Genomic DNA, 14,354 nt, shown 5'->3' with positions numbered 1-14,354 from the left:
AACAGTCCATTCTTCCAAACTCAATTTCAACATTTTTTTTTAAAATCTGTTCTTTGGAAACCAATAAAAGCTGATGTATAGTATTGGGTGTGGCAAGAGGCAAGTGCTTTTTTTTCTGGAAGGATACAGTAACCCTTCACAGAAACATGGTTCCTTCAGGTTGAACAGCGCCTGAGTTTTTAACCAAAATGACGTATTTCAGGAAAAATGCATTTATTTTCTGTCAATTAAATTCAAATGCATTTTGCCTCCTGTTTCAGTTCAGACACCTGAAAAAACCTGTTGGGGGCTGACAGACGGGCACTATGTTATCGCAGCTTTTGACATTGACGTTTCGGTGTTTGGTAGCCCACCGACACTGGCGTGTTGAGCGCTCGGTACCAGCACACAGACTTTGGGCGACATTCCTCATATTCCTCAGCAAGAGCCGAGCCGCCTCCACCCCTCAGAAGATGGCCGCCCTCGCTGCGAGTGGCTCCGCGTGGCCACCGCGAGGCTGCGGCTTGGGGCGAGGAAGGGCCGAGATCCCGCAGCCCCCCGCAGCCCCCCTCACGCCTCCCCTTCGCGCCGACCCAACCCCAACCCCGCCTCGCACCGCCCGCGGGGACCGAGGCCGCCCCTCGAGGCCGCCCCCGGCGCTGCCCCGCCGGCAGGGGGCGCTGCGGCCGCCCTCCGCCCGCCTCCGGGGCGGTGCAGGAAGCGGCGGGGCGAGGGGCCGGGCCGGGCGCCCCCCGCCTCCGCCTCGCCTCGCCCCGGCCCGCCCCTGCCGCGGGGCCGGCGTGCGAGCGCCCGCGGCGCCTCCCTGCGCGGCTGGGCCGGCCGCGGCCCCGCTCCGCTCCGCACCGCCCCGCACCACGTCCAGCAGCGGCGCCCCCGGAGCGCTGCGTGCATGGGGCGGCGCGGCCCGCGCTGGGGACGATGCCGCGGAAGGAGCTGCCGCTGCCCGCGGGCTGGGAGGAGGCGCGGGACTACGACGGGAAGGTGTACTACATCGACCACGGCAGCCGCACCACCAGCTGGGTCGACCCCCGCGACAGGTGGGGCTACGGGGCTCCGCGCCGGGGGGAGGGGGGTGCCCCGCTCCTCGGCCTCGGGGCGCTGCGTGCGGCCCCCCCGGGGGCTCCCCCGGTGCCGCTGGGTGCGGGGGGCGCTGCCCGGGGCTGGGCGGCGTTATCGGGGGCTGCGGGCTCCTCGCTGCCCCGCGCCGGGCGGGATTCCCGGCAGCGCTTTGTGGCGCCGCGTCCCGGCTGCGGGCTGGAGGCAGCCGCAGGGAGGAGGCGCGCAGGTGGCTCAGCCCCGCTGCCGGCTCAGCCCCGCTGCCGGCTCCCAGCTCCCCGCCGAGGCCGGGGGCTCCCCAAGCTGCCGGCTGCAGGTCCCGCTGCCGTCCCGGGCACACCGCGGAGAGGTGGAAGTGTCAGGCTGAGCCCCCAGCGCCGTGTGGGTGAATGTGAGAGAGTTCCCCCACCTGACAGCCGGTGTTGTGCTCGGTACGGGGCGTTCAGCCTGGTTTCTGCGTTGTTTTTGCTCTCTTCCCCCTGCCTCGACACTTGGCTCTTTGGGGGTTTCCATGGTTTGGGGGTGTCCAACTCTTTGGGACGCCAGTCCTTTGCCTTCTCTCTGGTCCTACGTAGGAAGGCTCTTTGTTGGGCCAGGTGGCGAATGATTGTCCGAATTTACAGGATTTTAAGGAGTGTTCTGCATTCCAGGAATAATCCTTGTGTGTCTTGTACACAAATGTAACCTGTTGGGCTGCTGGAGGTTTGGAACGCGTTTTAACCTGGTGTTTCAGTGCTGTGGTTGAAAGCTGAGAACACGTTTCAAGGTGTGTTTTTTAACCTTGATAAAAGTCAATACAAGCTTAAATTAGGAATGCTTTCTTCACATCTTCCTTCTGTTACAGAGCATGAAGACGAGAGAAATTTATCAGGGCTAATGGTGGCGTATAAAAATTCTGCTGTGTCCTTGGTTAGTGAGTCAAAGCTGGCAGGATCAGCTGAATGGATGCCTTCTGCATGTGTGTGCTGAGCTATCGCAGATACGTTGGCTGCTCACCACCGTTAAAGGAGAATATTCAAGCATACCTTGATAAGTGCTATCACATGACATATTTGTTGTGCACATAGTAATACACCTGAATACACACGGCCCTGACGAGCTTTGCATCTGAGTCATCTTCCAGTAGTGCTACCGAGAACGCAGGTTGAGTTACACTCCCCAGCCTCTCTGAAATCCTCATGGTTTGAAGAGTTTGTTGGTCCAGCACTGGAAGAACTAAGCATCAGAGCTTTCCCCCATCACCTGCGGGACCGTGGCCTTGTACAAGTTACAGAGATGCTCTGCTCTGCTTGCAGGAAAAAAAAAGTTTCTCTTTAACTAATTAGTGCTGTCAGTGAAAGTCAGGTGGTAGGAATTTCTGAGCAGCTTGAGTCGTAGCTGCAGTACTGAACGTGGGTTTATGTACTGATCGCCCAAGAGTGCGTTGTGAGTTTTGGTATTCTGAAGCCTGGAAGAATCTGTAAAGTTGCTGCAGCGGAGAGGTTGTTCTGTGTGTTTGCTGTGCTATATACGCTGTCTTTGTCCCAGCACAAAGCAATAGATACCAGGAAACACAGTTGTAAATCTGCAGGCTTCAGGGATGTGGAGGAAGATTTATGGTTTTGGACTTGTTCTGCACCCCATTGCTTCTCAGTGGCAAGGTTTCAGTGTGAGTGTACCTTTATGACACCTGACGGGTTTATTCAGCGAGCAACAAGGGTAGCTAAAGACAGGGCATGCAGGTTTTCAACCTTCCCCAAATCTTTCATTCTAGCTTAATTCAGTGGGGGGGGGGGGGGAGGGGAAGAAAAAAAAAAAAAAAAAAACACAAGCAGGGATACCACCTAGCTAGAGGGCATAGGCTTGCCCACTATTTTTGCGACAACAGCTGGTGTCTGTAGGTGGAGTTGGGTTTGCAGGTGGAGTGGCCGGGTACTGCAGCAGCGGCCTGGACGTGGCCGTGCTCATGGGTGTCACAGTGGGGCTGCATGAGGTGATGGGTTGGGGGTTTTCCAGCTCTCCTGTAGCTCGTTTCACCACCTGGGTGGATGGGCTGTTGTTAAAAGGGGCTGTTAGACTTGGCTGGGGATGAAGTGGCTGCCACCCGGGAGCACCTTGCTGTCTCCCAGCACTGAGCTGAGTGATGCTCGTGCTCCTGAAAGCCTGGCTGAAGCCACTGCCTGCGGGAGCACTTGTTCCTTCTGCCACCTCAGGGTATGCCAGACTTGCAGGCAGACCTGGGAAGCATGTGGATTTTACAGCGTTTTTGGAAACCATCTAAAGATGAAGCATAAGAAGAATTTTGTAACTGAAGCAGTACTGTACCTGTGTTACGGGGTAACAGAAGAATCAAGGAGGTGTCCTGTAAGGAAGGATTTGGGATTATAAGGTGTAAGGTAGTTCTAGTGACCAGGTGGGAAAAAACTCTGATTTTTCTTCATGTCAAAGGAAGCTGAAGTAGATTTATTTTTTTTTTTCCTGAGTTTGTTTTAAATTAGATAATTCAGGACTTGGATACATTGCAATAGGGGGCCAAGCCTCACCGAGCTAGGAGAAGAAATTCATTGTTCCTAGTTCTAAAGGCAAGCCTGATCTTTCAGGCATTCACCAGCACGTGCTGTTTGGTGACACGCAGCAGAGCACTGTACCAGCTGCTGCCTTGTCCCTGGGGATGTGCCGGTGTCATAGGGTGCTGCGCTGGTTACCATATAGAAAGTAAGGATGGCACCTCAGAAACACGAGCAGCAGCTGCTGGCGGTGCTCAGACATGGCTGTGAATCAGGAATTGCACCAGCAGAGTGCCCCCAGTGAGGTTTCTGCTTTCATCAGACGTCGGGGTTAGAGATGGGTATCTGGATGCCTGTGGGTGCTCTGTGTTTGGGTTCTTTACACTGTTTAAGGGAATGTGATCTGCCCCAAGCTGTCTTGGAAGAGGATTGCCTTTTCTCTCTTCTCCTCGCCTTTATACCCTCAGGCTTCCTGAAGATGCCTGATAACCCACCCCATTCTCCACTTTTTGTGTTCTCAGGCTCTTCCTCCTGGCATGGTGGTGTAAGCAAGTTGTCCTGGGTTTTAGATGGAGCTGGTTGAACTCCTTTTACCCCAATCACTGGACTCCTGCTGAGGGTGAGAGGTAGCAAAATAAGAGCACTGTCAGTGAAGCCTGATGAAGCGACTAAGCAGCCACAGGTGTTTTCAGTTTGGGGAGGCAGCAGTGCCTCAGTTCGTGTCCCTTCATTTTTTTTTTCAAAGGCTCTTGTTGATAAAGGGCTGGAGCTATTTGTTAAATGAAATCCCAGATTCTGCAGTTGCTCCCTGAGACATCTTCCTACTCCATATGGAGTTTTTTTCTCACTCTGAACCCACAAAGCAGAACTTCGGTAAGGAGGAGAAGGGGGGAGAGATTTGCCAGGGTTTGGGGCCAGTATGTGTCAATGTATGCGTTGTCACACGTAGAATACTTCGTGCTCCTATAAAAGTTAGGGCCACCTGTTTGCTCATGAATATACAAGCTTGTTGAGCCTGAGGATCTGACTGAAGAAAAGCTGGGCCTGTTATATATAGAGAGAGCAAAATCATCTAGCTGTGCCCTGCTAAGCCTGCCTTCCAGGCTTGATGGGAAATGTGCAGCATGGTTTGTCTCTTCTGCATGATTCTGGTGTTGAAGCTTTCCATGCCCAGTCTGCTCTGTGCACTTGGTCTCCGAGCTTCCTGTATTAAGGAATTAAAAATGTGAGCATCATGCTAAAATTTCCTATGTAGATGTCTGCTGCTTGGATTATTTCCCTATAGCATAACTACAGCCATTAGAATAAAGCTAAATTTAGCCAAGTAAAGTGTGGGAGTTCTCGAGAATAAAAGGACGTGAAGGGAGAGCACTGAAAAGCATCGAGAATAAAAGGAGCCGTACTTTTCTGCAGGTGGAAATCAGTAAGTGTAAGGAGAGGAAGGAAAAAAAATCTCGAAGCATTCTGTGGGTTTCTTTCATCACTGGCAGCAGCGTGGGTCACGCAGCTGAAGGCTGCTGCCGTGCCTGCTGTTACCTTTCTGTACTGATAGCTAGCCCAACGCCCTGTCAGGTGTGTGTCATCCCGCATCGTTCTCATGTTTACCTTCCCCAGAATAGCAGATCCTTTTATTATAAGGAACAGGCCGTTAGGTGTATAGCCAAAAGCCAGCGGTACCATTTTCCCTGAGCACAGCCCCGAGTGACAGAAATGCAGCCTTTGTAGGCAGCTGAATGCCACCTCTGGGAGCGGGTGTCTTGATGTGTGGGACTGGTGCTGTTCTTAGGATGCTTTTCCACAATAAGTGGAAATTAATGGGTTTATGTAAGTGCTAATATGTAGGGAGACGAAGAAAGGAAGGAAGGTTATTGTGACCATTTGGTTTAACTCACTGGTTCCACAAGTCTTCCAAGGTGGATCAATGCTGGCTGCACCTGTAACTGGTAAAAGCAGTTTGCAGACAAAATCATTCAGACATCTTCAGTTACGAGAAATACCTTGGATTTTCCTGTAAGACTTACAAGAGACAGCGTGCGGTAGAATTCAGCTTAGCATGGGGCGTGAGCAGCTCCTCGTGCTGATGCCTGGGGAGGCTGCAGGGGCCAGAGGCGCTGCGTGTCCTCTCCTCGTGGCCTGAACTCGTGTCAGGCTCTGCGTGGTGGCTGGGGGCAGCAGGAATGATGCTGCTCAATCAGAGCAGCACTGCTGAAGGTGTGGTGTGCGCTGCTGAAGGTGTGGTGTACACACAGGTATGTTGTGCGAGAGGATGTCGGCAGTGACTTCAGAACTACCGAAAGACCCATTTCACTGTACTTCCCTATGGAATGTGAACCAAATGAAAAATGGATATTTTTGTTCAGCTCAGCAGCTTTTCAGTGTATCTTGGGGAATTCTGAGTTTTAAAAGACTGGATTTGGTTTTGAAGAAATCTCTGTAAATCACACTGCTTAGAAATTTGTAGGTTGAGCTTCATCTTCTACTCTGGCAAGGTCATTCTGCTCACAAGAGGAGTCTTCAACAAGCTGTCAGCCTTTCTGATGCAAAATTAAAGTTAGCGATGCTGCCTCAGATTGGAAACTTCCTTGACAAGGGGATCAACGTTTTCATCTCCATGTAGGTCATCTATTTTCATGCCAAAGTAGTCATCTGTATGGAAATGGCAGAGAATTGGTTGTTGCTGTGTTGTCCACCTGGGGCTGGGGCTCAGCAGCAGCACTGATGGGGACTGCTTGAGCTGCTGCTGTTGGAGTAAAATCCTGTGTCTGCGAGGGGATAAACTCTGGCTGGAAAATGTTGTGTTACTTTCTGGATTTGTTTTATAGAAACAGCTGGTGGTGCAGAAGGCTTGCTGGCGGGGCAGGAGGTAACGGTGGCTGTGGCTGTCACCTGGGGTTGCTGCTGAGGATGCGCGTGTGCAGTGGCTCCACGTTTGTCACCTGGCCAGACTGTGTCCCCCAGCTGAGGTAAACACCTGGGGAGGTATTCTCAGCACTGGAGGTGCTTGGCTTCGCTGTGGTTTCTGGCCAGGTCCTACAGGCAGGGTGCCCCTTCGCCTGCTGCAGCCCCGCAGGGTGTCCTCATGTTGTCGTTCGTGGTGGTTTCTTCACAGTTAGTGCAGCTGTGGAAAGATGAGTTTGCTACAAACTTCGTGGTACCCAAATCTGGTTTTAATTTTTCTAGCTTGTGCTGGAAATTGTACTGGAAGACATGGAAAGACTTGTCAGGGAAAAGAAAACAACAACACACAAGCTGTTTAATGAAGTAACTTGTACGTGGGGAAGTGACCGGTGCTGGGGGCAGTCCTGTCAGTGACCTGCCGCAGGGCTTCTTACCTCGCTGCCCGAGGAGCCCATCAGTAAGTGCTGGCTGTGCAGCCTGTGCTCCTGGGGGTGCACGGTGTGCTTTCTGCATGCGTGGTGAGACGCAGCCCATGTCCCTGCCATGATCGGCACCTCCTGGGCTTGATGCAGCACGTGGCCGTGTCCAGCACGGGAGAGCATCACACCTTTTAGAAAGAGGGTGAGAGATCCTAAAGATGGTTTGCGAGTATTGCTGGTGCTCGCCTGTGCCGTGGCTGGCGGCCTCAGCCTGGTGGCCTGCACCGTGCCACCAGCAGGCCGAGTTGGCTGAACAGTAAATGAGCAGAGGCTCGTTCGGTGGGTGACAGCAGCCAGGCAGAGCCAGGTGAAGGTGTGTAAGTGCTGCCACGCACAGATCTGAAAGCTGTGCAGATCAGCCGCTTGCTTAGAGAGGAATACCTTTTCTGCTGGCTGGCTGCCATTCAGGAGACCTGCTCAGTAAGGTTACGTGCTTTGCTGGTGGTAACGAGGACTCGGCTTTAACTGCTCAAATAAAACCCCGAGTCCTTGCTCACAGAGCCTAAGGTTACTGCTCCCCCCACTTCTGAGCTGCATGCATAGATAATTGGCTGAACAAACAACAGACAAAACTGCTCCCAATAGAATAATAACTGCTTTTCACTGCCACTCATCCAGTCAAGTGACATCTGGAAGACTCTGTGGGTATTCACAGGAGGTTTGGTGTGTAACAGGAAGATGTAAAGAAGCCAAATCCTGCAGCTGTCAGTGTTCTCTGGCTTTTTCATGCTTTTGGATGTGTTCTGCTGGCTTGGGTTGTTCTGTTTGTTCTAGTACTTATGGCTTCCACCCCAGCCTCTACGTTCGGTAACATAAATACCCAACACATTTAAAAAAGGCAGATGAATTGCGCTCTCAATCTTACAGAGATGCTGTGGGGATTAATTAGTTCTGATGAAGTGCTTTCTGGCTGAGATGTCAAACTGATGTTTTGGGACTAATGGTATTGTTTGGTGCAACTGCTTAGTTCTCCTCAAATGTCTAATCACTGCTGTGGAAGCATTTACTCTGCGGAGGAAAGCGATTGATTTAAAGCAGGCAATAACCAGTATTGATTTGCACGGCGCAGCCATTCATACCAGCTCTACGCAGGGCTGAGGCGGGCAGCGGTCACACGACAGTTTTGAACTCAAGTCGAAGTGGAACTGTTGCTTAACCAGCCCCGTGGCTGCTGGCAGATCTCTGCTGTGTGACTGCTAACTGCTGTGACGCTTCTGTGCTCGGCCCGGGGCCGGCCCTGCTGGGGAAGGGGCTGTCAGCTGCCTGCCCCTCGCGCAGCCCGTGGGGCCAGCAGTAGCGGCCGTGGTGATCTGGGCCAGGCGAGCAGCGTGGGACAGCTTTGGTAGCCCCTGAGCCGCCCTACGGAGCGGTGCTGATGGGCAGATATCCATGGCTCGCTTTGCTCCTGTGGGGTGCATGATTCCACGTGGCAGCGGGCGTGCTGCTGGCCTGGCGTGGGCCTGTCCTGCACCCCTGGGTGCTCGAAGCCCTGGCGGTGGGACTGCTCGGGGCACTGGTGTAATTCCCTCCGTGGGAGGCAGAGCCCGTGGCACTTGGCCAGCTGCGGTCGGCACCACACAAGGGAGGAGATGTGCGGGTGTGGGCAGGGCTGGGGACTGGCACCAGCAGCGAGCTGCCCGGTGTGGCAGGGGGCTCCTGGCTGCCCCTGTCCCAGCAGTGCACGTGAGTGAAGCTGAAACAGCTGCTTGCCTTGCTGCTGCTCCTACGCAGGGGAAATCATCAGCCAATTCCACGTGTATGGCTCCGAGGGTTCTCTTCAAGTCAATGAGGATGCCTAAGGCCACACGCGTGTTGTGCTTCTGCAGTTTGTCATTGATCTAGAAGAGGGTCTGAGCGCTCCTGTAACTGCGCACACAGGGTAAGGTCCATGTGGTGATGCTGCTCTAGCTTTTAACAGCTACGGGATGGTCGCAGTGCTCTTCAGATGGGCTTTGGCTGTTCCAGTCCAACCTTTGTTCACGGTGGTGCTGTTTCACTTCTTCAACATCTGGTATCTCCACCTTTAGGTTATTATGTAGGACGTCTGTTTTGGTGGGAATGCCGTGCTTCAGCTTGCCGTGGTGCTCCCACAGCAGTGGCATCGGTATTCTTTAGGACTTCTCCCAGTGCTCTCTGGGTCTGGTGCACTGTGCTGGAGGTAGCGATGCAGCTCCACGGGATGCTGTTGCTCTGACCAAATTCCTGCATAGCGGAGAGGGAAACTTCCCAAGGGAGAACTTGGCATGAAAAATAAGCCTTTTAAAGGCAAAGTTATAAGGCGTACCTAATTTAGGATGACCTGTCCTGTATATAGCATTCCAGATGAGGCTGTCATAATGAAGTGTGGTTTTTAAATAAAAACAGTATTTAAAAAAAACCACCCTTAACATGAATAACACTTTTGCATTGCAGAGTTTGGCAAGGTTAAACTTCAAATCAAATGAGCACTTTGAACAAAGCTTTTTTGTGGGAGCTGTGTGGTGATGCTCAGGTGTATTTGGTTAGCAGCGTGTGTTAACCCTGCGGAGGATGCGGAGACTCAATGCTTCTGTTCAGTGTGATGGGCACCATTATTCAAGATCCAGTCTCTCTCTGGTCCAGCTGTCATTTCAGCCACTTGTTTAGATTTTTCTGAAATTCTGTGAAGTTGTCTCTACATCCAGGTACCCTAAATATCTTCTCAGTCAGCAAGGCAGTAAGCCAGGCTTGCAGTTTGTCCTTTCCTATGTCATTGGCATTTCACACTATGCAAGATCTAAGCATCAAAGGTAGATGATCTGTTGCCTTGACAGGACCTTGACTATTTAGGTTTTATATGGAAACTTAAGTAGCAGGCTTTAGGCTGCTTAATAGGCAGTTCTGCAGAATGAATTTTCCCGGTTTTATAGAAGAGTGCAAATTGATCTGCTAAAGAGATCACCTTGCTGTCCTGAATCTTCTCCATGAGCGTTATCCTGTCTTTATCTTAACCTACATATGCAGGAAGAAGCAGCATCCTGGCTGTTCCTATATCCTTGCTTCTTGTGGCACTGAGGTTCTGCAAGATACCTTAAACTTCTGAACTTTATCTTTTTTTTTATTTTTATTTTTTTTGCTTTTAAACGATGAATATAAGAGATTCTGAATTTATCCGAACCTACTGGGTAAGATACCGGTGTGATATCCTTTTGTCTGCTGTGGTTGTCATTCCCCTGTTTTAGTTCACGCTTGAGCTCAAGCTGCTGCTGTGGTACAGTGTGATTTCTGTGATCGATGTCTCCTCAACGCTTGTTAGCTTTCCTCTAATGTGCTACGCTGAGTGTTGGAACATCCTTCCTTTCATGCTGTTTTGAAGTGGTGCCTATCCCCCTTGTTCCTGCTGTCTTTCTCCAAAGTCTCCCTGAAAGCCTAATAACTGCAATTCCTTGTGGAAGTTCAACCTATGAAGCTGGGCCAGAATATAATGCTGGAAAGACTGGAGTGATAACAAAGCTGGCATTAGAGCTGTAAACCTCCCTGACCTTCTCAGAAGAAAATTTCAGACTCGGTACTCTCCTGCATCTTTGTCGCTGCTGCTCTGCCATACTGAGCAGTCTTCGTCTGCTCCTCCCCTCCTCTGTCCCCCTGTCTTTGATAGCAACTTTGATAGCAACAGCTGCGACTGCCGGTGACACCTCTTGCAAGCTGTTGGTTGCATGAAGAAGCTCCTTTACTGTCAGTGAGAGGCAGTACTGGATCCGAGGAGCTGTCCAAGTAGGTGGTTTGTGGTGAAACACTAAAGGGTGGGAAGTCTGCTCCTCAATGCCCTGTTCAGCGTGCTCCACCTTGTAAAGAAACGTCTGTCCTCTTCTGCCTTAACGTTTTGCTCCTGGATTTGGGCATCTGCTTTTACTGAAGAGCAGCTGCAGCTGGTGTGCCCTGCAATAAACTGCAGCTCTCAGCTTGGTCAGCGTGGTGAGGGCTTGCTCTGCAGGCAGTCGGGGTGGTCTGTAATGCTGCACGAAGGCAGGTGTCCTGTCACATGCCATCTGGTAATTCTTCAGAGGAGATCTGATAGCACTGCTAGTTCCTCGTGCAACTGGCTCGCTAATGACTAAATGTAGAAGGTTTCTGGTCTTTCATTGCTTGATGCTAAGCAAAGCATAACCTGAATCTAAATACTTTCTTAAGGCACAGAAACTGTCTTGCTTGCTGGTTTGATCTTTTATAGTCCTTGGGCATAACTTCCCACTTCTTAAGCTTTCCTTCTCTCTTAGGAGAAGAACCTGTGGGAGGACAGGGAGGAGTGTGTGGCCTAGGAACCTGGCTCGGCTGCTTGCAGGAGGGCTGTGTATATATATATATGTATATATATAACAGTCTCAGTTTGCCAAGACAGATTTTCAGCTGAACAGATCGCGCACAGTTACGTCCTCCACTCAAGCTTGCTTTCACACATCTTTGTAAATGCCACTCTTATCCCTAGAGCAAATGTTCTGTGTTGGATTTTCTCATCTTGATTTCTCTATTTGCCCAGTAGTCTGTAGCTAATACCCCAACGGCACCATCTTTTATTTTCCATTTGCCTCCCAGACGCAGGCTCCTGCTTTGGGTGGTAGTTCTGATGACCTTGGTGGCTTCATCAGCAACTTCGATGGGACCAGCGACAGGACCCGCGGGAACGGAGTTAAGCTGAGGCAGGGGAAGTTTAGGCTGGACATCAGGAAGGGGTTCTTCACAGAGAGAGTGGTTGCACACTGGAACAGGCTCCCCAGGGAAGTGGTCACTGCACCGAGCCTGACTGAATTTAAGAAGAGATTGGACTGTGCACTTAGTCACATGGTCTGAACTTGGGTAGACCTGTGCGGTGTCAAGAGTTGGACTTGATGATCCTTAAGGGTCCCTTCCAACTCAGGATATTCTATGATTCTATGATTCTATGATGATCCTTGCTAGGCACGGTCACTAGGGTTTTTGATTCAGGGATTAGTCATGGTTCTTCCTTCCCAAGGATCTTCCCCCTGATCTTACTACCAGAGGAGGACGTGACAGCAGCCAAGCGTGCTGCAGCTTACAGCCTGGTTTAGGCGTGCGAACAGGCAGTGATTATTTGGGGCAGGAGGAATTTCTCCTATCAGACCATGTTCTGGCGTGTTCCTGCAGGAGCCCTTGTGCTCCCTGCCGCGACTCGGCGGCTGCTCGCGTTTTCCAGGCAGAGCCAAGTGACACCAAATCCTTGTAAGAGGAAGGCAGCTGGTGCTCTTAACTCCTCAGTGGGAAGAGGTTTGCTGTGTAGTAACGGGAATGAAAAGAGTGCAAGTGGTTGGTAATGCACACCTGTAATCATTCTGCGTGGAAGTCTGCTCGTGACGCCTGCTTCTGATGGAGCACTGTGTGTTGGTAAGTGCTTCTTTGCCATCAGGTTTATTGCCGAATAGATTTGCAATGAAATAACCTAAATTAAACCATTTTAACAAAGATCTTTAAAGGCGTTGTTTTAATTACTTCCCTAAAGTAGTCAGGCAGATGTGTGGCAACACCTCCTGAATGACAGTCGTGCACCTTACCGGACACGTTGAGGACAGGCGGATGGGCTGTCCCGATCCTGCTGCTTCATGGCCAGCCCAGACACCTGACAGGTACAGAAATAAGGGAGTTACATCAGCGCTAAGGGTTGTGCAATAGCAGGTTTATTATTTGTGTTGCTTCCTAGATGCTTATGGAGGGTTTACTTCCCCTTAGCCAGTAGTTTTGCATTCAGAGGCAGGAGAGTAACCTGTCACATCATGCCTCTGCTCACCACTCCAATGCATGCTGCTTACTGCACCCATCCCTGGTGTTCCTGACGGCTGTTTTGGAATTGTTCCTCCTTGTAGGTGTTTGAGCTCTTTCTCTTTCACCCTTCAGTTTTTCCTTGGGAAGAACACATAAATAAAATACATCCATGGTGGCTGGAAAAAGCCAGCAGAGCTGCACTGTCCCTTCCTCCCCACTTAATACTTTTTTTCTCCACAGTGGTTGCCATTCCTGTTTTCTCTCTCACAAGTTGTGTAATGCTGTTGATTAGTTCTCTTATGGCCGTGCTTAAAGCCTTTCATAAAGTATGCATTCTGCATTATGGGAGCAGGAGATTTACAGAGTTTTTTAAAAAGCAAGAAGTACATTGTAGATAATAGATTCCAAAAATGCAAATTTGTTCAAGCACCTCCTTAAGAAGGGAGGGAGGAAGGGAAGATTAAAACCTGTGTTTATATACATATAGATGCTAGAGGCACAGCAATCCATTCATAAATATACAATGGGATTTATGTCGTGGTGAGAAGTGCTGCATGCATATTCATGTGTAATTTGCAAATCCTTTAGCGATTAAATACTTTACTGCAAACTCTCTAGAACGAAACCTTCTTGTTGAAATGATGTCCAAAGGCTCTAACGCTTCTCTAGTGGAGGGGAAAGGCCGGGTGGTGTAATAGATCTGATGCTCAAATTTTCATTCTATTAATAGGGGTTTTTTTAGTGTGCTTTTGGGTGTTATTTTATTAGAATAATCAGTAAGCCATGAACAAAACATGTGAAGCAGAGACCTGCAAGAAGCATTGTGAACCTTAACATGGTAAGAAAACCATGGAAACTTGGTAAGATGCTTTTCTCAACTGATTTTTCATGTCAAATATCATTGTCTAAACTTTCATGTCCTCTAGGGTCGGAGGCAGATGAGTAATATAGCTTGGGGAGTGCTGATATTGGAAAGAAGTAGCCTTTGTGAAGTGAATCACCTTTAAAGGATGGAGCCTTGGCTCTTCACGTAACAAACAAAAAAAGCTTTCTGTTGCTGATGCTGTTGCTTACTGCACCCATCCCTGGTGGTCCCGATGGCTCATTCTGGAAATGCTCCTCCCTGGAGGTGTTTGAGCTTGTTCTCTTTCACTCTTCAGTTTTTAATTGGGAGGCACATATAAATAAGACATGTCCATGGTGGCTGGAAAAAGCCAGCAAAGTTCCAGTGCTCTTTCCTCCCCACTGAGGTTAGTCCCTTGAAAGTCAGCTCTGATTTAGCCTTGCTGCTTGTGTTTTGTTACAGCCTGCTTCTGGCATGCCGTGATTCGGCGGAATGGAAAGCAGGGCAGTGCACTCAATTCACTAAGGACTACATAAGCATTTTTCTAGCTTGCACAGGTGTGAGCAGGTGCCCTTTCTGTCTGTCTGCTTGTTTTCTCAGTCGGTCCTAGGCAGGTTCTGCTCCTTGGTGAGGAGAGCCAAGCCCCGGGTTCGCATTGCTGTCTCGCATAGTGAGCAGGGAGGCCGCCAGCAGAGGTGATGTCCCGTTGGTGCCTGGGGGCTCTGCTCTACAAAGCTGTACTGGAGTTGATTTGCAGGAGCATTTCTAGGTAACTGGGAAGTTGTTGCTTTTGCAATGAGCACTGAGAATTCCTTGCCGTCTGCTGTGTCAGAGCATCGTAACGTCTGTGTCGGTGAC

The 14,354-nt window shown here is 50.5% G+C and overlaps 1 protein-coding gene across 3 annotated transcripts in view; it reads left to right on the top strand.

Annotated features, from left to right (window-relative positions):
- The first annotated feature begins 745 nt into the window (after window positions 1-745).
- Window positions 746-14,354, top strand: part of WWC1 (WW and C2 domain containing 1) — a 72,057-nt gene continuing 58,448 nt past the window's right edge. Inside the window, exon 1 of one of the 3 annotated variants that reach the window (XR_005269313.2) lies at window positions 746-1,037. Coding sequence is in view for 2 of the 3 variants with exons in the window: in XM_027468387.3 (XP_027324188.3) it covers window positions 919-1,037 (119 nt within the window). In the remaining variant the exon portion in view is untranslated. Of the gene's footprint in view, window positions 1,038-3,163; window positions 3,250-14,354 lie in introns of those variants that run through there. The other 2 variants (XM_027468387.3, XM_027468388.3) reach the window with 2 other exon arrangements.

The sequence above is a fragment of the Anas platyrhynchos genome, chromosome 14, assembly GCF_047663525.1.
Source record: "Anas platyrhynchos isolate ZD024472 breed Pekin duck chromosome 14, IASCAAS_PekinDuck_T2T, whole genome shotgun sequence".
Classification (NCBI taxonomy): domain Eukaryota; kingdom Metazoa; phylum Chordata; class Aves; order Anseriformes; family Anatidae; genus Anas; species Anas platyrhynchos.
Note: the sequence above shows the minus strand (reverse complement) of the source record. Positions and strands in the feature narration are given on the sequence as shown.